The sequence below is a fragment of the Saccopteryx leptura genome, chromosome 3, assembly GCF_036850995.1.
Source record: "Saccopteryx leptura isolate mSacLep1 chromosome 3, mSacLep1_pri_phased_curated, whole genome shotgun sequence".
NCBI lineage: Eukaryota > Metazoa > Chordata > Mammalia > Chiroptera > Emballonuridae > Saccopteryx > Saccopteryx leptura.
In genome coordinates, this window is record NC_089505.1 from 341,417,587 (window position 1) to 341,444,034 (window position 26,448).

A 26,448-nucleotide genomic window follows, 5' to 3' on the forward strand; every position below is an offset into this window, starting at 1 on the left:
GTGAGGTTCCGAGGATGACAAAGAAACAACCTGGAGGAAAAGAAGCAATCGCGAAGGTGGGCAAAAGAGAGAACAAAAATAGACATGCATAAGGATGAGAGAAAGCAGGGAGGATAGCGAGAGAAGAACAGGTGTGGAAATTCATGCGCAACTTTCTCAGAAGCAGAAGAGAGGCTGCAGGTGTCTGACCTTCCTCTTCAGCTAATGCAGAGTTGTAAGTGAGGTGGTGGTTCGGGAATTACCATCTCTCCTGGCGTCTGCTATCACCCTTGCTGCAGACTTGCTCATCACATGCACGACGTACAGGGGACAGTTGACGGCACTGGCGATGGTGATGGCTCTCAGCGTGGCCTCTGCCTCTCCCGCTTCCGGACGGCACAGCTCATGGCCCTCGGGGCCTGTTATCCCCAATGCCAACATCTTCTTTGCTCCCTAAAAAGGCAGCAAGAACATATGCAGGTGCAAGGAAGGTTTACTAATGACAAATGCCATCACTGTATTGTAAGAGAAGTTCACTGACAGGTTTGTGTATGTGTGTGAATGTCGGGGCATACACGGTGTGTGTAGTTGGTAAAAATAAATTTAATTCACTGACAGCATATGTTAACTTTTCATATTTAACCATTACATTATTTTGATTGAAAAGATGAAAAAGATATGAGGTTAGTTCCAATCATTCTTTGAAAAACAGTATTTATATTTAAGACTTACTGTTTTAATAAAACAAAAATATGCTCAATATTAGATCCTTGTTGAAGAGACTCATGGTATTATATTATGTAGTTAACTCTACTTTTTACTGCAACAGTCTTCACTGCCCTCTCCCCTGACCCAATGAATGATACTGGGCCAGGTATTTCCACTCTCCAAACTGTTCATGTTTTTCTTACAAAAAGAAGCAGGAAGTCAAGAGCGTGAGTGGGAAGATGGCTTGCCCTGTGTCACACAAACACAGCGAGAAGTGGGAAGTCAAGTGTAAACCGGGTCTGATTGAGTTTACAGCACGGGCCCTCCTCCCATGATCCTCCACCGCCACCTGGCCACCCAGCCTCCATCTCACTGACTTAAAGGGAACTAAGATTAGGGGGGGGAGCTAATATGAAGGGTAAGAGACAGCTCTCCAAATCTTGCAGACCGCACACCCTTCGGGCATTAATAATGGAACTAACATGAGAAATAAATATCATCTAGATTCCTCCAGAGCACTTCTGAATACCCCATTTCTGAAAAGAGTGAAATTTAAACAGCTACCTAATACACCGCTTAAGTCGTCAGGGTAAGCTGATGTCCACACTAGTATTCTGAACCAGCAACTAAAAAAAAAAAGTGCTGGGCTACACAAAGAAAAATAGTTGTTTTTATAACAAAACGTGTTTGTGATCTAATGTTATAGCTGGTGTGAAAAAGAAAAATTCTTATTCTAATGCCTATACCAGCTGAATAAAACTGAGAGCAGACACTCAAGTAAATGAGACAGAGTTTCCAAACTGCAGAACAGTAGTTTCCTCCAACGCGTTACATGAGTTGACCTACGTAGGGCCCATCATCTTCACCTTTACTGATGGTGGTTCTCATTCCGGAGAAGCTTCAGAAGGCAGTTCTCACCTCTGCGATCAGGTCTCCGTTCTCCGCGTGCACCTGCGCGACCGCCCCGACCTCCTTGCACCGGGAGAAAGCGGCGTACAGCTCGGGGTCTCGCAGCATGTACACGTCCTTATAGGCCATAAACATCTTGAAGGAGTTCACACCTTTATCCTGGGTAAGGACTTTCATTTCCTCTTTCACCTAAAAGGAAACAGCAACAAGAAAATGTCACTGTTTAATTTAAAGATAATTTTAATATTTTCCAAAATGTTGCATTTGGAAGAGAATTAAGTAACGTAAGAACAGTTTATTTCCAGAAAAGGGGCAATTAAGGCCTTGGTTAGCTCCCACTTAAGACCCCATTTCATCTGTTGCTATGATACTTTTAAATCACAGAACAGTTCATCATTTTCCCCGAAGTACTTCAGTTCTATACTTGGGTACAAATTCTCAATATCTATGTCCTGATATGAAGAAATTATTCTAGAAGCGAAGATAAAGTCCTGGGGCACCAACAGAAACAACTGTGTCTCTAGAAGGAGTCAAAGCGAATGTGAAGTAAACGGTTTGGACTCAAATCCGAAACCTGGAGGATGAGTTCACAGAACGGAAGCAGGGGGTGGAGATCAGCCCATCAGTAGCTCCCAGGAGGTGACGGACTCTGGACCCGTCGGAAGCCTCAGGCGCCTTCAGGGTTGACAATAGGAAGAGACAAGTAAAGACCCAAACTAGCCCAGTAATCACCATGGCAGAGGCTTACCAGTTCAGGTCACAATAGGGACCCAAAGCTTCAGAGGATAAATTGATAGACTTGACCAAATAAAATTGTTTAAATTTCTACATGGTAACACACACACACACCCAAAAATATAACATACCATTGCTCTGAGTTGATAAAAACTCCTTTAACTTGATAAGGAGAACCATAACTTTCCAGGTGAAAAATGTCACCAACAAGTCAAACTAAATATACTGAAGTGGGCAAAAATAAGTTTGCAGTTGTAATAAAAAGAAATAACACATTAATTAATAAATAATAAAAGAATAAACTGTTGCACATACTCACAACCATATATCTACTTTTGCCCTGCCCTGTAAATGACTAATCAACATGAAAATAATGTTAACTTTGTACTGGTTAAAAGGTGAAAATAAAACAATAAATTTTTTTCAACTGAATCAGCAAAGTTTAAAAGTGATGTTATTACATGTTAAGTTACCTGAATCAGCAACATAGCATCACCTTGGAGCTTGCCTGAGATACAGAATCTCAGGCCCCACCCAGACCTACTGTCATGGGTTGACTTGTGTCTCTCCAAAATTCATATGTTGATCCCTAACCCAAGTACCAAATCTGACCTTATTTAGAAATTGGGACATTGCGGATGTCATTAGTTAAGATGAAATTATAAGGGTGAGCCCCAAACCAATATGACTGGAGTCCTCATGAAAAGGAGAAAGTAGACCCAAGCACACAGGGAGAACGTAGTGTGAGGATGAAGGCAGAGATCGGGGTGGTGCTTCTGCAAATCAAGCCAGGCCACAGATCACCAGCAGACCAGCAAGACTGGTGGGAGGCGTGGGCAGTCTCCCTCACGCTCACGGCCCCCGGAAGGAACCAACCCTGCCAACACCTTAATCTTGGACTTCTAGCCTCCAGAACCGTGAGAAAATACACTTCTATTGTTTAAGCCCCCCCTGTTTGTGGTACCTGGTTACAGTAGAACTAGCAAACAAATATCCTCACTGGATGTAATCTATACTTTAACAATCTCCACCAGGCAAACATTTGCATACTAAAGTGCGAGAAGCACTAGGAAGTGCAAAGCATCATCACTTTTGCTCCAATAAAATAAGAGGGGAAGGAAGGGGGAGGCGGGAAGACCCTAGAACAGGGGTCCCCAAACTACGGCCCACAGGCCACATGCGGCCCCCTGAGGCCATTTATCTGGCCCTCGCAGCACTTCTGGAAGGGGCATCTCTTTCATTGGTGGTCAGTGAGAGGAGCATAGTTCCCATTGAAATACTGGTCAGTTTGTTGATTTAATTTACTTGTTCTTTATCTTAAATATTGTATTTGTTCCCGTTTTGTTTTTTACTTTAAAATAAGATATGTGCAGTGTGCATGGGGATTTGTTCATAGTTTTTTTTACAGTCCGGCCCTCCAACGGTCTGAGGGACAGTGAACTGGCCCCCTGTGTAAAAAGTTTGGGGACCCCTGCCCTAGAAGCATAAAAAAGATCAGGTGCATCGCTTAGAATGGCATTTTTGGAGAAAATGTCACATTAGCTGTGGACAGTGAAACTTACTATTATATTTGCTGAACTATCTGTTAAAGATTGATTACTTGTTTTATATTAACTTGGTATCTAAAGCCCAACTTTTAGGGAAAGGTGGAGGCATACGTCACATGGTAACAATAAAGTCACCCTTGTGACCCCTTTCTGGTAAAAAAGATTTCTGAACGAAGTCCAATGTGGAAAACAATGTCAATTTAAATTTACAAGTAAAAATTTCTTCCAAAGTACACATATAAATTTATATGAGAAACGGACACATTTTAACATCTCTCAAAACTGTCTTCCGTATCCAAATCCTATTATCATTTCTGCATAGCAGAATGCCCAGCAGACAGGGAAGGCTGACTGAAGCTCCATCATGGATAGCTTTGACTGGGTGGGGAGATGAGCAGAGCCATGCAGAAAGAGCTCCGGCTTAGGACATGCTGGGACGAGGCTTGAGATCATCCCGGTCTGTCCCTTTCTCTCTCAAGTGCACAGGAGAGGGGGACAGGGCCAAGAGTGGGAATGGAAGCATCTAGTTTTAAATGGGAATTTCCTTGGCTTTTCTCCAAAAATTAAACAAAGTCCTGGTCTGTGGAAAAATGCCATTTAAAAGAGTATAGGAGGCCCTGGCCGGTTGGCTCAGTGGTAGAGCATCGGCTTGGTGTGCAGGAGTCCCGGGTTCGATTCCCGGCCAGGGCACACAGGAGAAGCGCCCATCTGCTTCTCCACCGCCCCCTCCTTCGTCTCTGTCTCTCTCTTCCGCAGCCGAGGCTCCATTGGAGCAAAAATATGGCCCGGGTGCTGGGGATGGCTCCTTGGCCTCTGCCCCAGGCGCTAGAGTGGCTCTAATCACGACAGAGCGACGCCTGGATGGGCAGAGCGTTGCCCCTGGTGGGCAGTCTGTCTGACTGCCTCCCCGTTTCCAGCTTCAGAAAAATTTTAAAAAAAAGAGTATAGGATGTTGAAGCTGAGGAAAAGGGAAGTCAGTACTTTTTAAAATTACATATTATGAATTAAGTATTAGAAAAGACTATTAATTATTATGAAGGATTGTTGCTATTATCTGTATATGATTATTAAAAATTTTGCTTTAAAAATTGACAATACTTCACAGGAACTAGAATTCAAAAGGCCCAAAAGAACATGCAATGAAGTCTCTTCTCCAGTTCGGACCTCCAGTCACCCACCAGTGTCTTACATTTTGACATGACCGATTTCTTGATCTAGTTTAGAACAAGGGCTAGGGAGCTCAATGGAAGAAACGGGACCCCTAGGTGGTTCACCTGGTCACTCCACCATGTCACTGCTACGTGAAGGCTGTAGTCGCAGCAGACTTTGGGATCAGCCCAGCTTCGCCAGGTCTCGAAGGCCTCGATGAGGGAGCTGCCCTTCTGAGGAATGGCAAAATCGATGATCATGGTGGTGCCTCCGGCCAGAGCAGCCTGGAATCACGAGAGGGTTTCAAAAGGCGAGATATCAATTTTATCCTTAAGTCATGTACCTTCTTGAACAACATGCATTTGCAAGCACCTGTGCAAACTTGATGGGTCCAGGAAATAGCACAAAGATGCTGCCTTTAAGGCCCTGGCCAGTTGGTTCAGCGGTAGAGTGTCGGCCTGGCATGCGGGGGACCCGGGTTTGATTCCCGGCCAGGGCATGTGGGAGAGGCGCCCATTTGCTTCTCCACCCCCACCCCCTCCTTCCTCTCTGTCTCTCTCTTCCCCTCCCGCAGCCAAGGCTCCATTGGAGCAAAGATGGCCCGGGCGCTGGGGATGGCTCCTTGGCCTCTGCTCCAGGTGCTAGAGTGGCTCTGGTCGCGGCAGAGCGACGCCCTGGAGGGGCAGAGCATCGCCCCCTGGTGGGCAGAGTGTCACCACTGGTAGGCGTGCCGGGGGGATCCCGGTCAGGCGCATGCGGGAGTCTGTCTGACTGTCTCTCCCCATTTCCAGCTTCAGAAAAATATAAATAAATAAATAAATAAATAAATAAATAAAAAGATGCTGCCTTTAAAAGACTCAGGACACAAGTAGACTTTCCATAAATTAAACTTTGAAGGATTAAAATTGCTGGGGTTGCTTCTGTAAAAAGAATGGCATGTCTGATGAGATGAAAACGGCTCTGATCCAAAGAAAACAGAAGGAAGACTATCAAGAAGAAACAAAAGGGAGAAATAGAAAAAGACTCAAACTTTTTCTTCTCTATAAAACTATATTCATCATTGCAAAATCCCATTTTATTGGCCCTGGCCGGTTGGCTCAGCGGTAGAGCGTCGGCCTCGCATGCGGGGGACCCGGGTTCGATTCCCGGCCAGGGCACACAGGAGAAGCGCCCATTTGCTTCTCCACCCCCCCCCCTCCTTCCTCTCTGTCTCTCTCTTCCCCTCCTGCAGCCAAGGCTCCATTGGAGCAAAGATGGCCCGGGCGCTGGGGATGGCTCCTTGGCCTCTGCCCCAGGCGCTAGAGTGGCTCTGGTCGCCGCGGACTGACGCCCCGGAGGGGCAGAGCATCGCCCCCTGGTGGGCAGAGCATCGCCCCTGGTGGGCGTGCCGGGTGGATCCCGGTCCGGCGCATGCAGGAGTCTGTCTGACTGTCTCTCCCCGTTTCCAGCTTCAGAAAAAAAAAAAAAAAAAAATACAAAAAAAAAAAAAAATCCCATTTTATTACATTCAGTCTTGGTGAATTGTATCCCCATCTACCCTGTGAGCCATGCAGAATTTGGGGAGACTCCACGTGGTTCCCACCGCACCTTCCTTCATCACAACCTATGACAAATGATCCCTTCACCTTCCCTTAATTTCCATCTGTTCCCTCCAACCCTTCTACCTGCCTGCTTCTGGTCTTCCTTCAGACCCTTCTCACCCCTCACCTGACCTTTAGGTCTCCAGGTTCGCTCACATTCGCTCCAATACACACCCCTCATCACAACTAGAGGGACGTTCCAAAGCACAGATGTGACCACTTGACTCTGAAGCTTCGTACTGAATTCTTCTCACTGCCTCTGGAATAATGTTTAATCTTCTTAGCATGGTCTACCAGGCCCTGCAAGATCTGCCTCAGCTCTCATATTCTCCTTCGCATATTGCATTATATTACATTAGATTACAAATAGTTTTAAAACTAAGTTATTAAATCAAATGTCTTTTGCTGCTTATTGAAATGGATTTTATTTAAACTAGAATAACAAGATGGATAATGAGGTGTTTTTTTTATTATTATTATTCATTTTAGAGACGAAAGGGAGAGACAGAGGAGAGACAGAAGGGGGGGAAGAGCTGAAAGCAGCAACTCCCATATGGGCCTCGACCAGGCAAGCCCAGGGTTTCGAACCGGTGACCTCAGCATTTCCAGGTCAACGCTTTATCCACTGCGTCACCACAGGTCAGGCAGATAATGAGCTTTTAATTGTTGCATTTAAACAATGCAGGTGAAGGAAACAAACCTGTTCTGGATTAAGCATTTTATACTCCTTAGCTCATTTAGTTAATTAAGTCCTGTTACAGCCTTGAGAGGTAATAATTGCTTTCCATTTTACATAGAGTATACTGAGGATCAGAGATGTCAAATGACTCTCCAAGGCCGCACAGCTGGTAACATGAAAGAAAAGACAACTTGGAGCTGGAGGTCTTACATTCAGCCTGCTCTGGGCCTCAACCCCAGGCAGACTGTTACCCCTTCTTTGATCTTCCAGCTAGTGTGATCTGTTTTCCAGCCTGGGACCCCAGGTCATGAAATATCTTTACTTAGAGAGATGCTGAGGTTGGCAAAAATCAATCACGAATTTAAGAAACCAAAAGTCATACAAATCCCATCAATCTATCAATTATAAATTCACAAATGAAATGCCATTTTATTAAGCTCGTGTGACGTTCTTCATTATGACATTCGCTAATGAAATAACGTGCCCCTAAAAGGCTGGTAAGGAAGGACCATACTGGTGCTTCTTTGCCTTCGCACAACTATCGCCCAGGGGATAATCAGCCTTAGCCAGCAAACCAGCGGGTTAGAACACTACAGTCCCATGCATCTTACATATTTTCAGTATTCTTTTCATTTCTTTCAACATCAGATGTGCTTCTCGATTCACTTCACAAAATGTTCTTCCAGTTTTACTTAACATTTGAAGAATGAGAGCTTAGAGGAGGGAGAACAAGTAAAAGATGAAAAATTCTTTCATATTCCTACATAAAACTTAATTATTTCCTTTGTTTGTACTACTTTTTTACTTCACTTCCTATTTATCTGTAGTTAGCCAAACAAAATGCTTTTACCTTTTCTAATCTGAGCTCATATATCAATTCTTTCTAATTACCTTGGCTGTTCTCTCTTGAAAACCTTCCAGTTTATCTAAAAGTTTCTTTTGCTAAGAAGAGAGCATGTACCATCTCAGTTGCAAATATGATAGAATATAAATTGAGATTAACTCTAACCAATTTTACATAACACAAGATTGTACTTAAGAATGTATTAGGTTGTGGCCCTGGCTGGGTGGCTCAGTGGACCAAGTGTCCTCCCATCATGCCAGAAGTCACAGGTTAGACCCGCAGTCAGGACATGTACAAGAAGCAATCAGTACCCAACTAAATGGAACAACTAATTGAAACAATGAGTTGATGCTTCTCTCTTTCTCTCTCCCTCGCCCCTCTTTCCTCTTTTTCTCTCTCGCTCATCAATGGGAAAAAAAATAAAGAAAGAATGTTTTAGGACGTCACGGAAATGGCGCCATGAGAAGCGCGTCCGACAGATCTCCCCAAAATCACAACAAATTTATCAACTAGAAACAGGAAAATTTATCTTCGGAGCAAACTGAAAGCAAAAGGACTGTTATCGCTCGAATCTGAGAGACGAGGGTGTGGAGGAAGCTACCGCAGGGACGTTCATTCAAGCCGCGAGAAAGTTCGCTTGTGGTAAGTCATCCCGCACTCGGAAGCCGCCGCCAGCCGCCGCTGCCGCCACCGCCAGCCGCCGCCGCCGCCGCCGCCAGCGGCCGCGGACAGTGCCCGGGTCGGTTGCAGAACGAGCAGAGAGCAGCTGCTGGCGCGCTCCCGGTCTGGTTGCAGACCGAGCATTGCAGACCGAGCACCGCTAACGTTCCCAGCGGCCCACGCACGGGGAGCGGGAGAGGCCCCAGGGCGGTATTCCCTACTTGGGAGATTCTCTCCGCGGGCAGGGCACCTCACCCAGCCATTCAAGCTAACAATCAAGCGTTGGGGGAGGGGCGCGCGCAGGCAGCCTGAAATACCTTCGGGAGCACAGCTGCGACCCAATTACTAAAATTAACTTAACCCGTGAAATCTGCGCACCCTCGGTTCTAATTGATAAGATCTCTCTCAGTTCACCGACCCAAGACAAGAGGCGTGATATTTTTTGGTGCCTCTAGCTAAAGGGGCGGGGGCAACTTCTGATTGATAGAGCCTCCATATTCAGGGATAAACGCTAACAAGAAGGACTTGGCAGATAATAAGATCTATAACAAACTAGTTGCAAGCAGAGACTAGTGCCTCTTCTTACCGGCCAAAACAGGCTACAAAGTGTGGAAAGCCTGGGTTGAGAGGTCCAACGGAATGCTAGGCGCTGAACAATCACCTTGACAACAATTGACTCCCACCCCCGCCTGATTACACTGGAGGCCCTGACTGTCAGAGCCCTTCCCAGAGCCTTGCACTGAGTGGGGATAGAGTGGGGATTTCCCAGCTCTTTGAGCCTCTTACTCCCCAGGCAGAAGCAGTGGCAGCCTTGTGGCTGGATCGCCAGGCTGATGGTTCGGGAGGGGGGGACTGGGAGAGAGAATCCACGAAGGCGAACTCTCTCGTCGTTAGACCCTGCAGACGCCGGCAGGCCTTGATTACCAGCAAGACTAAAGCCAATTGTGTGACATTGCCGTAGAACCCCATCAACTGCAAGTCCCTGCCTGGGTGTGGCGCAGGGGCAGGGCCTGGGGTGCAGAGTCGCCGACCGGGAAGAGGGAGAGAGGAGAAGGAGGAAGAGGTTGACATCTCAAAATCAGAAAAAATCCACAGACTTTGCAGCTTGTTCCACTGTTTTTTTTTGTTTTGTTTTTTTTTTGTTGTTTGTTCCTTCTATCTTATTGTCTTTATTTCCTCCACCTCAGTCCTTCTATTCTCTGCCCATCTTATGCTTCCCTTTTCTTGAGCTACACTACCCATAAGTGTTACATTTTATTTCTCTTCTTCATCCTCACCCTCCTTTGGGGTTATACTCCAGGACACTTAATTCTCACTCTCTCCTCTTTTGTTTTTTTTTTTGCCTTATTTTGTTTTTTTTCTCTTGCTTTCTTATTTCTTCCTTCGTTTTTCTCTTTTTCTTATTTTTCCCTTTATATTCGTTTTTTCTTTTCTCGTTTTACTTTCCTCCCATTTAATCCTCAATCACGAACAAATTAGTTAATTTGGGACTCAAGGTTTTTTTTTTTTTTGGCTTTGTTTTTCTTTTTCGGTTTTGTTTTTGTTTTTTTCTGGTTGGTTTGTTTTTGTGGCATTTTGGGTCCTCCCAACCCAAGGTCTCCATTGTATTTGGTCTTTGCTCCACTTAATACAACGTATTTTTACTTATTATTTTTATTTTTTCTTCTTTATTATTCCTTTTTTTGTCCTTTTTTCTGGTTCCCTCTTCTCCCTCTCATTATATCTCTTGGTTGACCGTCACCCGCAGGCAGATCAACTTATGCTTGTCTAAGATTTTCTTCCTTTTTTTATTTTTAATTTTTTTTTTAATTTTTTTATTTTTATTTTTTTTAATTTTTTTATTTTTTTTGCCCCCTTGAACTCTTCACCGCAAACCAGGCCCTCCATTATAGGCACGATATTTCCCTGAGGAGGGGAGAGGAGGGAAGGGGAACAAAGAAAAAAAAAGGGGGAAGCAATAAATTATTACTGCTTTTTTTGTGGGGTGTTTTACCCTCTGGTTTTTTTTTTGTTGTTGTTTTTTTTTGTTTGTTTTTTACTTTTTACTCCTTATTAATTCTAATTAGTGCTATCAACAAGACCATCACCAGATGCCAATAAGAAAGAGGAAATCGAATATTATGGATACAAAAGAAAGAGAGGTAACACAAATAGATGTGGAAAAATCTATGGAGAAAAGACTTAACATATTGGAAGCCTTGGAGCTAAATGACAGAGAATTTAAAATAGAAATCTTAAAAATACTCAGAGATATACAAGAAAACACGGAAAGGCAATATAGGGAGATCAGAAAACAACTCAATGAACACAAAGAATATATTACCAAGGAAATTGAAACTATAAAAACAAATCAAACAGAAATGAAAAACTCAATTCACGAGCTGAAAAACGAGGTAACAAGCTTAGCTAGCAGAACAACCCAGATTGAAGATAGGATTAGTGAAATAGAAGACAAACAACTTGAGGCACAACAGAGAGAAGAAGAAAGAGACTCAAAAATAATAAAAAACGAGAAAGCCCTACAGGAATTATCTGACTCCATCAGAAAGAATAACATAAGAATAATAGGTATATCAGAGGGAGAAGAGAAAGAAAATGGAATGGAGAATATACTCAAACAAATAATAGACGAGAACTTCCCAAGCCTGTGGAAAGAACTAAAGCCTCAAATTCAAGAAGCAAACAGAACACCGAGTTTTCTTAACCCCAACAAACCCACTCCAAGGCACATCATAATAAAGATGACACAAACCAATGACAAAGAAAAAATTCTCAAGGCAGCCAGGGAAAAGAAGAGTACAACATATAAAGGAAGGCCTATTAGATTATCATCAGATTTCTCAGCAGAAACTCTACAAGCTAGAAGAGAGTGGACCCCAATATTTAAAGCCCTGAAAGAGAGGAACTTTCAGCCAAGAATACTATACCCATCAAAGCTATCCTTCAAGTATGAAGGAGATATAAAAACATTCACAAATACAGAAAAGATGAGAGAATTTATCAACAGAAAGCCCCCACTCCAGGAAATACTAAAGGGGGTTTTCCAACCAGATTCAAAGAACAAAAGAAAACAACACCACAAGTAACAGCTCCACCAAGAACACAATAAAACCAAACTTAAACTGTGACAACAAAGGAAAAAAAAAGGGGGGGAGAGAATGGAGATTAACAGTAGCAAAGGACGATGAAGTGCAGAAATACTTATAAGATAGGGTACTACAATGAATATGGTAGGTACCCTTTTCATTACTTAATGGTAACCACCCTAGAAAAAGCCACCACAAAAACACATGACTTAAAAAAGGTAGCAACAGAGGAAAGAAGTATGGAACACAAACAAACAGAAACAAATGATAGAAAAACAAAAGAGAAGAATCAAACTAGATACAAAACTAACAGAAAGCAATTTATAAAATGGCAGTAGGGAACCCACAAGTGTCAATAATTACACTAAATGTAAATGGATTAAACTTACCAATAAAAAGACACAGAGTAGCAGAATGGATTAAAAAAGAAAATCCAACTATATGCTGCCTACAAGAAACACATCTAAGCAACAAGGATAAAAACAAATTCAAAGTGAAAGGCTGGAAAACAATACTCCAAGCAAACAACACCCAAAAAAAAGCAGGTGTAGCAATACTCATATCTGATAATGCTGACTACAAGACAGAAAAAGTACTCAGAGACAAAAATGGTCACTTCATAATGATTAAGGGGACACTGAATCAAGAAGACATAACAATCCTTAATATATATGCACCAAACCAAGGAGCACCAAAATATATAAGACAGCTACTTATTGACCTTAAAACAAAAACTAACAAAAATACAATCATACTTGGAGACCTCAATACTCCGCTGACGGCTCTAGATCGGTCATCCAAACAGAGAATCAATAAAGATATAGTGGCCTTGAACGAAATACTAGAACACCTGGATATGATAGACATCTACAGGACACTTCATCCCAAAGCGACAGAGTATACATTTTTCTCTAGTGTACATGGAACATTCTCAAGAATTGACCATATGTTGGGCCACAAAGACAATATCAGCAAATTTAGAAAAATTGAAATTGTACCAAGCATATTTTCTGATCATAAAGCCTTGAAACTAGAATTCAACTGCAAAAAAGAGGGGGAAAAAAACACAAAAATGTGGAAACTAAACAACATACTTCTAAAAAATGAATGGGTCAAAGAAGAAATAAGCGCAGAGATCAAAAGATACATACAGACAAATGAAAATGAAAATACGACATATCAGAATCTCTGGGATGCTGCAAAAGCAGTAATAAGAGGAAAGTTCATATCACTTCAGGCCTATATGAACAAACAAGAGAGAGCCGAAGTAAACCACTTAACTTCACACCTTAAGGAACTAGAAAAAGAAGAACAAAGACAACCCAAAACCAGCCGAAGAAAGGAGATAATAAAAATCAGAGCAGAAATAAATGAAATAGAGAACAGAAAAACTATAGAAAAAATCAATAAAACAAGGAGCTGGTTCTTTGAAAAGATCAACAAAATTGACAAACCCTTGGCAAGACTCACCAAGGAAAAAAGGCACAGGACTCAAATAAATAAAATCCAAAATGAAAGAGGAGAGATCACCACAGACATCATAGATATACAAAGAATTATTGTAGAATACTATGAAAAATTATATGCCACCAAATACAACAATCTAGAAGAAATGGATAAATTCCTAGAACAATACAACCTTCCTAGACTGAGTCATGAAGAAGCAGAAAGCCTAAACAGACCAATCAGCAGGGAGGAAATAGAAAAAACTATTAAAAACCTCCCCAAAAATAAAAGTCCAGGCCCAGACGGTTATACTAGTGAATTCTATCAAACATTCAAAGAAGACTTGGTTCCTATTCTACTCAAAGTCTTCCAAAAAATTGAAGAAGAAGCAATACTTCCAAACACATTTTATGAGGCCAACATAACCCTCATACCAAAACCTGGCAAGGATGGCACAAAGAAAGAAAACTACAGACCAATATCTCTAATGAATACAGATGCTAAGATTCTAAACAAAATACTGGCAAACCGAATACAACAACATATTAAAAAAATAATACATCATGATCAAGTGGGATTCATCCCAGAATCTCAAGGATGGTTCAACATACGCAAAACGGTTAACGTAATACACCATATCAACAAAACAAAGAACAAAAACCATATGATCTTATCAATAGATGCAGAAAAGGCTTTTGATAAAATACAACACAATTTTATGTTTAAGACTCTCAACAAAATGGGTATAGAAGGAAAATATCTCAACATGATAAAGGCCATATATGATAAACCATCAGCCAACATAATTTTAAATGGCATAAAACTGAGGACTTTCTACCTTAAATCAGGAACAAGACAGGGTTGTCCACTCTCTCCACTCTTATTTAATGTGGTGCTAGAAGTTCTGGCCAGAGCAATCAGACAAGACAAAGAAATAAAAGGCATCCATATTGGAAAAGAAGAAGTAAAGGTATCACTTTTTGCTGATGATATGATCCTATACATCGAAAACCCGAAGGACTCCACAAAAAGATTATTAGAAACAATAAACCAATACAGTAAGGTCGCAGGATACAAAATTAACATACAGAAGTCCATAGCCTTTCTCTATGCCAACAATGAAATATTAGAAAACGAACTCAAAAAAATAATCCCCTTCACGATTGCAACAAAAAAAATAAAATACCTAGGAATAAACATAACAAAGAATGTAAAGGACTTATATAATGAAAATTACAAAGCATTGTTAAGAGAAATCGAAAAAGATACAATGAGATGGAAAAATATTCCTTGTTCTTGGATAGGAAGAATAAATATAATCAAAATGGCCATATTACCCAAAGCAATATACAAATTTAATGCAATTCCCATCAAAATCCCTATGGGATTTTTTAAAGAAATGGAACAAAAAATCATCAGATTTATATGGAACTATAAAAAACCCCGAATAGCCAAAACAATCCTAAGGAAAAAGAATGAAGCTGGGGGCATTACAATACCTGACTTTAAACTATATTATAGGGCCACAATAATCAAAACAGCATGGTATTGGCAGAAAAATAGACACTCAGACCAATGGAACAGAATAGAAAGCCCAGAAATAAAACCACATATATATGGTCAAATAATCTTTGATAAAGGGGCCAACAACACACAATGGAGAAAAGAAAGCCTATTCAACAAATGGTGTTGGGAAAACTGGAAAGCCACATGCAAAAGAATGAAACTCGACTACAGCCTGTCCCCGTGTACTAAAATTAATTCAAAATGGATCAAAGACCTAAATATAAGACCTGAAACAATAAAGTACATAGAAGAAGACATAGGTACTAAACTCATGGACCTGGGTTTTAAAGAACATTTTATGAACTTGACTCCAATGGCAAGAGAAGTGAAGGCAAAGATAAATGAATGGGACTACATCAGAATAAAAAGTTTTTGCTCAGCAAGAGAAACTGATATCAAAATAAACAGACAGCCAACTAAATGGGAAATGATATTTTCAAACAACAGCTCAGATAAGGGCCTAATTTCCAAAATTTACAAAGAACTCATAAAACTCAACAACAAACAAACAAACAATCCAATAAAAAAATGGGAAGAAGACATGAATAGACACTTCTCCCAGGAAGAGATACAAATGGCCAACAGATATATGAAAAAATGCTCAGCTTCATTAGTTATTAGGGAAATGCAAATCAAAACTACAATGAGATACCACCTCACCCCTCTTAGATTAGCTATGATCAACAAGACGGGTAATAGCAAATGTTGGAGAGGCTGTGGAGAAAAAGGAACCCTCATTCACTGTTGGTGGGACTGTAAAGTAGTACAACCATTATGGAGGAAAGTATGGTGGTTCCTCAAAAAACTGCAAATAGAACTACCTTATGACCCAGCAATCCCTCTACTGGGTATATACCCCAAAACCTCAGAAACATTGATACGTGAAGACACATGTAGCCCCATGTTCATTGCAGCACTGTTCACAGTGGCCAAGACATGGAAACAACCAAAAAGCCCTTCAATAGAAGACTGGATAAAGAAGATGTGGCACATATACACTATGGAATACTACTCAGCCATAAGAAACGATGACATCAGATCATTTACAGCAAAATGGTGGGATCTTGATAACATTATAAGGAGTGAAATAAGTAAATCAGAAAAAAACAAGAACTACATGATTCCATACATTGGTGGAACATAAAAATGAGACTAAGAGACATGGACAAGAGTGTGGTGGTTACCAGGGGTGGGGGGAGGGAGAACAGGGGGAGAGTTAGGGGGAGGGGGAGGGGCACAGAGAACTAGATAGAGGGTGGCGAAGGACAATCTGACTTTGGGCGAGGGGTATGCAACATAATTTAATGACAAAATAACCTAGACATGTTTTCTTTGAATATATGTACCCTGATTTATTAATGTCATCCCATTACCATTAATAAAAATTTATTTAAAAAAAAAAAAAAAAAAAAAAAAAAAAAAAGAAAGAATGTTTTAGACTGTAAACTATTACTAAAAGAATCCCAAGCATTTTCTGCCTTTTTATGGTTTCACTGAATTGTCATTTCTAAGCTCATCCTGAAACAATTGACTTTGTTTCACTAAAATCAATCACAGGACTTGCTCCATCCATCCAAGGAAAACAAAAGATGTTCAACAGTACATTTGAGCTGCAGGGAAAAAAACACTAGCTGAATTTTCATCTTTCTCATAGTCACTAAGACTTACAAAAACAAGTTCCATGACCCCAATTTATGTTTCCACTCAAGAAGCACATTCAGCTTTGTAAATTGCACACCACATTGCCTCTCCATACTCATCTCCTGGTCTCCCCAAGTTTGAAATATTAATCATACCATCATCCTTCCAACTCTGTGAACCAGACTTAAGAGTCACCCTTGAACTTTACCTCTTTTCTTCCCTACATCCCCAAATCCAATCCGTCAGTGATTAGACCAGCAAGATGGCGGCATAGGTGAACACAGTACTTGACTTCTCCCACAACCACATCAAAATTACAACTAAACTAAAGAACAACTATCATTCATAACTGTCTGAAATCTGGCCGAAAGGAAATCCTTCAACTAGGAATTTAAAGAAGCCACATGGAGACTGACAGGAGGGGTAGAGGTGCAGAATGGGTTGGTCTCACGCCCATGTGTGGCAGATAAAGACTGGGAGGGATACCTTAGCTGCAGATGTCCCCCTGAGGAGCGAGGTTGTCCCAGACTCCCTATCCCAGGGTTCCAGTGCCAGAAACCTTTTTTTTTTTTTTCATTTTTCCGAAGCTGGAAACGGGGAGGCAGTCAGACAGACTCCCGCATGCCCCCGACCGGGATCCACCTGGCATGCCCACCAGGGGGCGATGCTCTGCCCCTCTGGGGCGTCGCTCTGTTGCGTTCAGAGCCATTCTAGCGCCTGAGGCAGAGGCCACAGAGCCATCCCCAGCGCCCGGGCCATCTTTGCTCCAATGGAGCCTCACTGCGGGAGGGGAAGAGAGAGACAGAGAGGAAGGAGAGAGGGAGGAGTGGAGAAGCAGATGGGCGCCTCTCCTGTGTGACCTGGCTGGGAATCAAACCCAGGACTCCTGCACGCCAGGCCGACGCTCTACCGCTGAGCCAACCGGCCAGGGCCGCCAGAAATCTTAATCCTAGCATCTTCTAGGAAACTTTTACACTGTTCTCCAGAGATTCTGATTCAACTGATGCCATTTCATTTTTGTATGTCTTGTGCCCATTACAGTGACTATATTCTTAGATGTTTAAGGGAGAAAGGAAAGGAAGAACCAATGAATTTCCTCTAAAAGCTCTGAGTAGGAATAATTATGACAGTTCATTTTACAACAGCAAAATGGAAAAGCAGTGTAATTGCATGTTAATATGAGATTTCAGTTCTCAAAAAATATTGCCAGCCCTCGTCGTGTAGTTTTCTGGACCCTTCTATGAAAATGTTAATATGGATTGTAGACTCTGAGCACATTGGAAAACTGAATGCTCAGTTTTGTTCAAAGCCAATTTCCTAATCAGTGTTAACTAAGACTGATAGATATATGAAACTAGAAAGCCCAGCGGTCATACGAAATGACCACTGTTCTAGATATTATAAATTGTAATTAAAATGATTTGTGCAAAGGTGTCTAATTCAAACTGAATTACTCAGGGCAGGCAGCGAGGACGCCCCTTTGCTTACTGCCCCATGGGGTTTCCCCCTTCTACTTGCTTAATTGCTTAAAGTAGAGTGCAATGAAGGAAACCAGGCTGAGTAGTATTCCATAGTGTATATGTACCACATCTTCTTTATCCAGTCTTCTATTGAAGGGCTTTTTGGTTGTTTCCATGTCTTGGCCACTGTGAACAGTGCTGCAATGAACATGGGGCTACATGTGTCTTCACGTATCAATGTTTCTGAGGTTTTGGGGTATATACCCAGTAGAGGGATTGCTGGGTCATAAGGTAGTTCTATTTGCAGTTTTTTGAGGAACCACCATACTTTCCTCCATAATGGTTGTACTACTTTACAGTCCCACCAACAGTGAATGAGGGTTCCTTTTTCTCCACAGCCTCTCCAACATTTGCTATTACCGTCTTGTTGATCATAGCTAATCTAACAGGGGTGAGGTGGTATCTCATTGTAGTTTTGATTTGCATTTCCCTAATAACTAATGAAGCTGAGCATTTTTTCATATATCTGTTGGCCATTTGTATCTCTTCCTGGGAGAAGTGTCTATTCATGTCTTCTTCCCATTTTTTTATTGGATTGTTTGTTTGTTTGTTGTTGAGTTTTATGAGTTCTTTGTAAATTTTGGAAATTAGGCCCTTATCTGAGCTGTTGTTTGAAAATATCATTTCCCATTTAGTTGGCTGTCTGTTTATTTTTATATCAGTTTCTCTTGCTGAGCAAAAACTTTTTATTCTGATGTAGTCCCATTCATTTATCTTTGCCTTCACTTCTCTTGCCATTGGAGTCAAGTTCATAAAATGTTCTTTAAAACCCAGGTCCATGAGTTTAGTACCTATGTCTTCTTCTATGTACTTTATTGTTTCAGGTCTTATATTTAGGTCTTTGATCCATTTTGAATTAATTTTAGTACACGGGGACAGGCTGTAGTCGAGTTTCATTCTTTTGCATGTGGCTTTCCAGTTTTCCCAACACCATTTGTTGAAGAGGCTTTCTTTTCTCCATTGTGTGTTGTTGGCCCCTTTATCAAAGATTATTTGACCATATATATGTGGTTTTATTTCTGGGCTTTCTATTCTGTTCCATTGGTCTGAGTGTCTATTTTTCTGCCAATACCATGCTGTTTTGATTATTGTGGCCCTATAATATAGTTTAAAGTCAGGTATTGTAATGCCCCCAGCTTCATTCTTTTTCTTTAGGATTGTTTTGGCTATTCGGGGTTTTTTATAGTTCCATATAAATCTGATGATTTTTTGTTCCATTTCTTTAAAAAATCTCATAGGAATTTTGATGGGAATTGCATTAAATTTGTATATTGCTTGGGTAATATGGCCATTTGATTATATTTATTCTTCCTATCCAAGAACAAGGAATATTTTTCCATCTCATTGTATCTTTTTCGATTTCCTTAACAATGCTTTGTAATTTTCATTATATAGGTCCTTTACATTCTTTGTTATGTTTATTCCTAGGTATTTTATTTTTTTTGTTGCAATCGTGAAGGGGATTATTTTTTTGAGTTCGTTTTCTAATATTTCATTGTTGGCATAGAGAAAGGCTATGGACTTCTGTATGTTAATTTTGTATCCTGCGACCTTACTGTATTGGTTTATTGTTTCTAATAATCTTTTTGTGGAGTCCTTCGGGTTTTCGATGTATAGGATCATATCATCAGCAAAAAGTGATACCTTTACTTCTTCTTTTCCAATATGGATGCCTTTTATTTCTTTGTCTTGTCTGATTGCTCTGGCCAGAACTTCTAGCACCACGTTAAATAAGAGTGGAGAGAGTGGACAACCCTGTCTTGTTCCTGATTTAAGGGGGAAAGCCTTCAGTTTAGTGCCATTTAATATGATGTTAGCTGATGGTTTATCATATATGGCCTTTATCATGTTGAGATATTTTCCTTCTATACCCATTTTGTTGAGAGTCTTAAACATAAAATTGTGTTGTATTTTATCAAAAGCCTTTTCTGCATCTATTGATAAGATCATGTGGTTTTTGTTCTTTGTTTTGTTGATATGGTGTATTACGTTAACCGTTTTGCGTATGTTGAACCATCCTTGAGATTCTGGGATGAATCCCACTTGATCATGATGTATTATTTTTTTAATATGTTGTTGTATTCGGTTTGCCAGTATTTTGTTTAGAATTTTAGCATCTGTATTCATTAGAGATATTGGTCTGTAGTTTTCTTTCTTTGTGCCATCCTTGCCAGGTTTTGGTATGAGGGTTATGTTGGCCTCATAAAATGTGTTCGGAAGTATTGCTTCTTCTTCAATTTCTTGGAAGACTTTGAGTAGAATAGGAACCAAGTCTTCTTTGAATGTTTGATAGAATTCACTAGTATAACCGTCTGGGCCTGGACTTTTATTTTTGGGGAGGTTTTTAAATAGTTTTTTCTATTTCCTCCCTGCTGATTGGTCTGTTTAGGCTTTCTGCTTCTTCATGACTCAGTCTAGGAAGGTTGTATTGTTCTAGAAATTTATCCATTTCTTCTAGATTGTTGTATTTGGTGGCATATAATTTTTCATAGTATTCTACAATAATTCTTTGTATATCTATGATGTCTGTGGTGATCTCTCCTCTTTCATTTTGGATTTTATTTATTTGAGTCCTGTGCCTTTTTTCCTTGGTGAGTCTTGCCAAGGGTTTGTCAATTTTGTTGACCTTTTCAAAGAACCAGCTCCTTGTTTTATTGATTTTTTCTATAGTTTTTCTGTTCTCTATTTCATTTATTTCTGCTCTGATTTTTATTATCTCCTTTCTTCGGCTGGTTTTGGGTTGTCTTTGTTCTTCTTTTTCTAGTTCCTTAAGGTGTGAAGTTAAGTGGTTTACTTCGGCTCTCTCTTGTTTGTTCATATAGGCCTGAAGTGATATGAACTTTCCTCTTATTACTGCTTTTGCTGCATCCCAGAGATTCTGATATGTCGTATTTTCATTTTCATTTGTCTGTATGTATCTTTTGATCTCTGCGCTTATTTCTTCTTTGACCCATTCATTTTTTAGAAGTATGTTGTTTAGTTTCCACATTTTTGTGGGTTTTTCCCCCTCTTTTTGCAGTTGAATTCTAGTTTCAAGGCTTTATGATCAGAAAATATGCTTGGTACAATTTCAATTTTTCTAAATTTGCTGATATTGTCTTTGTGGCCCAACATATGGTCAATTCTTGAGAATGTTCCATGTACACTAGAGAAAAATGTATACTCTGTCGCTTTGGGATGAAGTGTCCTGTAGATGTCTATCATATCCAGGTGTTCTAGTATTTCGTTCAAGTCCACTATATCTTTATTGATTCTCTGTTTGGATGACCGATCTAGAGCCGTCAGCGGAGTATTGAGGTCTCCAAGTATGATTGTATTTTTGTTAGTTTTTGTTTTAAGGTCAATAAGTAGCTGTCTTATATATTTTGGTGCTCCTTGGTTTGGTGCATATATATTAAGGATTGTTATGTCTTCTTGATTCAGTGTCCCCTTAATCATTATGAAGTGACCATTTTTGTCTCTGAGTACTTTTTCTGTCTTGTAGTCAGCATTATCAGATATGAGTATTGCTACACCTGCTTTTTTTTGGGTGTTGTTTGCTTGGAGTATTGTTTTCCAGCCTTTCACTTTGAATTTGTTTTTATCCTTGTTGCTTAGATGTGTTTCTTATAGGCAGCATATAGTTGGGTTTTCTTTTTTAATCCATTCTGCTACTCTGTGTCTTTTTATTGGTAAGTTTAATCCATTTACATTTAGTGTAATTATTGACACTTGTGGGTTCCCTACTGCCATTTTATAAATTGCTTTCTGTTAGTTTTGTATCTAGTTTGATTCTTCTCTTTTGTTTTTCTATCATTTGTTTCTGTTTGTTTGTGTTCCATACTTCTTTCCTCTGTTGCTACCTTTTTTAAGTCATGTGTTTTTGTGGTGGTTTTTTCTAGGGTGGTTACCATTAAGTAATGAAAAGGGTACCTACCATATTCATTGTAGTACCCTATCTTATAAGTATTTCTGCACTTCATCGTCCTTTGCTACTGTTAATCTCCATTCTCTCCCCCCCTTTTTTTTTTCCTTTGTTGTCACAGTTTAAGTTTGGTTTTATTGTGTTCTTGGTGGAGCTGTTACTTGTGGTGTTGTTTCTTTTGTTCTTTGAATCTGGTTGGAAAACCCCCTTTAGTATTTCCTGGAGTGGGGGCTTTCTCGTGATAAATTCTCTCATCTTTTCTGTATTTGTGAATGTTTTTATATCTCCTTCATACTTGAAGGATAGCTTTGATGGGTATAGTATTCTTGGCTGAAAGTTCCTCTCTTTCAGGGCTTTAAATATTGGGGTCCACTCTCTTCTAGCTTGTAGAGTTTCTGCTGAGAAATCTGATGATAATCTAATAGGCCTTCCTTTATATGTTGTACTCTTCTTTTCCCTGGCTGCCTTGAGAATTTTTCTTTGTCATTGGTTTGTGTCATCTTTATTATGATGTGCCTTGGAGTGGGTTTGTTGGGGTTAAGAAAACTCGGTGTTCTGTTTGCTTCTTGAATTTGAGGCTTTAGTTCTTTCCACAGGCTTGGGAAGTTCTCGTCTATTATTTGTTTGAGTATATTCTCCATTCCATTTTCTTTCTCTTCTCCCTCTGATATACCTATTATTCTTATGTTATTCTTTCTGATGGAGTCAGATAATTCCTGTAGGGCTTTCTCATTTTTTATTATTTTTGAGTCTCTTCTCTTTCTTCTCTCTGTTGTGCCTCAAGTTGTTTGTCTTCTATTTCACTAATCCTATCTTCAATCTGGGTTGTTCTGCTAGCTAAGCTTGTTACCTCGTTTTTCAGTTCGTGAATTGAGTTTTTCATTTCTGTTTGATTTGTTTTTATAGTTTCAATTTCCTTGGTAATATATTCTTTGTGTTCATTGAGTTGTTTTCTGATCTCCCTATATTGCCTTTCCGTGTTTTCTTGTATATCTCTGAGTATTTTTAAGATTTCTATTTTAAATTCTCTGTCATTTAGCTCCAAGGCTTCCAATATGTTAAGTCTTTTCTCCATAGATTTTTCCACATCTATTTGTGTTACCTCTCTTTCTTTTGTATCCATAATATTCGATTTCCTCTTTCTTATTGGCATCTGAGGGTGGTCTTGTTGATAGCACTAATTAGAATTAATAAAGAGTAAAAAGTAAAAAACAAAAAAACAAAAACAAAAAAAAAAACAAAAAAAAACAACCAAAAAAAAAAAAAAAAACAAAGGGTAAAACACCCCACAAAAAAAAGCAGTAATAATTTATTATTTCCCCCTTTTTTTTTTCTTTGTTCTCGTTCCCTCCTCTCCCCTCCTCAGGGAAATATCGTGCCTATAATGGAGGGCCTGGTTTGCGGTGAAGAGTTCAAGGGGGCAAAAAATAAAAAAATAAATAAAAAAAATAAAAAAATAAAATAAATAAAATAAAAAAAAAAAAAAAAAGGAAGAAAATCTTAGACAAGCATAAGTTGATCTGCCTGCGGGTGACGGTCAACCAAGAGATATAATGAGAGTGACAAGAGGGAACCAGAAAAAAGGACAAAAAAAGGAATAATCAATAAGAAAAAATAAAAATAATAAGTAAAAATACGTTGTTTTAAGTGGAGCAAAGACCAAATACAATGGAGACCTTGGGTTGGGAGGACTCAAAATGCCACAAAAACAAACCAACCAGAAAAAAACAAAAACAAAACCGAAAAAGAAAAACAAAGCCAAAAAAAACCTTGAGTCCCAAATTAACTAATTTGTTCGTGATTGAGGATTAAATGGGAGGAAAGTAAAACGAGAAAAGAAAAAACGAATAGAAAGGAAAAAAATAAGAAAAAGAGAAAAACAAAGGAAGAAATAAAAAAGGAAGAGAAAAAGACAAAATAAGGCAAAAAAAAAACAAAAGAGGAGAGAGTGAGAATTAAGTGTCCTGGAGTATAACCCCAAAGGAGGGTGAGGATGAAGAAGAGAAATAAAATGTAACACTTATGGGTAGTGTAGTTCAAGAAAAGGGAAGCATAAGATGGGCAGAGAATAGAAGGACTGAGGTGGAGGAAATAAAGGCAATAAGATAGAAGGAACAAACAACAACAACAACAACAACAAAAAAAAACCAACAAACAGTGGAACAAGCTGCAAAGTCTGTGGATTTTTCCTGATTTTGAGATGTCAACCTCTTCCTCCTTCTCCTCTCTCCCTCTTCCCGGTCGGCGACTCTGCACCCCAGGCCCTGCCCCTGCGCCACACCCAGGCAGGGACTTGCAGTTGATGGGGTTCTATGGCAATGTCACACAATTGGCTTTAGTCTTGTTGGTAGTCAAGGCCTGCCGGCGTCTGCAGGGTCTAACGACGAGAGAGTTCGCCTTCGTGGATTCTCTCTCCCAGTCCCCCCCTCCCGAACCAGCAGCCTGGCGATCCAGCCACAAGGCTGCCACTGCTTCTGCCTGGGGAGTAAGAGACTCAAAGAGCTGGGAAATCCCCACTCTATCCCCACTCAGTGCAAGGCTCTGGAAGGGCTCTGACAGTCAGGCCTCCAGTGTAATCAGGCGGGGTGGGAGTCAATTGTTGTCAAGGTGATTGTTCAGCGCCTAGCATTCCGTTGGACCTCTCAACCCAGGCTTTCCACTCTTTGTAGCCTGTTTTGGCCGGTAAGAGAGGCACTAGTCTCTGCTTGCGACTAGTGTGGTATAGATCTTATTATCTGCCAAGTCCTTCTTGTTAGCGTTTATCCTGAATATGGAGGCTCTATCAATCAGAAGTTGCCCCCGCCCCTTTAGCGAGAGGCACCAAAAAATATCACGCCTCTTGTCTTGGGTCGGTGAACTGAGAGAGATCTTATCAATTAGAACCGAGGGTGCGCAGATTTCACGGGTTAAGTTAATTTTAGTAATTGGGTCGCAGCTGTGCTCCCGAAGGTATTTCAGGCTGCCTGCGCGCGCCCCTCCCCCAACGCTTGATTGTTAGCTTGAATGGCTGGGTGAGGTGCCCCGCCCGCGGAGAGAATCTCCCAAGTAGGGAATACCGCCCTGGGGCCTCTCCCGCTCCCCGTGCGCGGGCCGCTGGGAACGTTAGCGGTGCTCGGTCTGCTGGTGGTACATTTCTTAAGAGCCACTGCTAGCTCAATAAATAAAGGTGATTTAAATAATAAAATGTTAATTCACATGTCAAAGATCTCTTTCTACACAACATTTCTTGTGTAGATCTTTCCATCATTTTTAAGCTCACCTTGCAGAGGACCATCAATTATTTTTAATTTTACGTCCATTCTTTCATGAACTCTTGAACAGGCAACATAAAGTTGACCGTGTCCAAATGTAGGCTCAGGTAAAAAAATGCCAACACGCTTAAGCGTTTGGCCCTGAGAGTTATTGATGGTCATAGCAAAGGCAAGTTTTACAGGAAATTGTCTACGTCTCAATTGAAACAGCAACCCCGTTTGAGATGGAGCCAAATCAATTCTTGGAATGACATGTATTTCACCTTTAGAGGAGCCAGTCAAAGACTTAGCTATTATGACATTATTTTTCAATTGGAGAACCTCTAGTCTTGTACCATTGCAAAGACCCCTTCTGGTGTTAAGATTTCTTAACAGCATAATAATTGCTCCAATCTTTAACCTCAATTTGTGCGGTGGCATGCCAGAAGGCAGGACTATTTGAAGGCCATGGCAACTTCACCCCATTGGCTAGTACAGTTACACAAGCAACCAATAAGCTATCAGCGACAAACAGACACTTAAGCCACATATAATAAAGATTCCAACTGCCCTTTTGTTGTTCCACCTGGCTACCTGTCCTCCCCCTTACTTACTGGACAATCACCCCCGAGGCAGAAAAGTTCCAGAAAGCTGATCAACTGCCCAAGGAGGAGCATTCCAGAAAGCTGAAATCCTAAAACCGTGAAAGGGAACATACCAGAACTTTTGACTCAGAGCCCTCAGGCTCTCCCAAACGCTATAAAATTCGCCCCTAGTCTGTAACCAGTGCCCTTCTCCCTGGAGAAGTGCCCGGCAGGGTTCCTTTCTTCTTTTCAATAAAGCCTGTTACTCTGGTCTTTTCAGACTCCCAAGGATTCCAACAAAGACATTTAAAATAATATATAGAGAAATACTGTAGTTTATTTCTATATCAATGCCTCACATAATTTCTTCTTCAAAAACTAAAAGTTTTATATTTTAAACTAATTTTTAAGGTCTTTGTTTTTGTTTCTTTAGGTGAAAGGTGGGAGATAGACAGACTCCCACATGTGTCCTGACCGGGATCCACCCAGCAACCCCTGTCTATGGCTGATGCTCTAATCAACCAAGCTATCGTCAGTGCCCAGGGCCAGTGCTTGAACCAATCATGTCACTGGCTGTGAAAGGAGGAGTGAGAGGGGCTGGGAGAAAAGGAGGGAAAGAGAAGCAAATGGTTGCTTCTCATCTGTGCCCTGACCTGGCATTGAACCTCGGACTGCCACACA

The 26,448-nt window shown here is 40.6% G+C and overlaps 1 protein-coding gene and 1 non-coding gene across 2 annotated transcripts in view; one reads left to right on the forward strand and one right to left on the reverse strand.

Moving 5' to 3' along the window:
• The window catches only part of DPYS (dihydropyrimidinase), a 108,295-nt gene that overhangs the window by 63,302 nt on the left and 18,545 nt on the right, over positions 1-26,448 (reverse strand). The window contains exons 2-4 of the mRNA XM_066379345.1: positions 5,153-5,311; positions 1,606-1,785; positions 243-432 (exon numbers count right to left, since the gene is read on the reverse strand). Of these exons, the coding sequence (XP_066235442.1) occupies positions 243-432; positions 1,606-1,785; positions 5,153-5,311 (529 nt within the window). The remainder of the gene's footprint in view (positions 1-242; positions 433-1,605; positions 1,786-5,152; positions 5,312-26,448) is intronic.
• Positions 6,109-6,184, forward strand: TRNAA-CGC (transfer RNA alanine (anticodon CGC)). Its single transcript has one exon. It is a non-coding gene; the product is annotated as a tRNA-Ala (tRNA).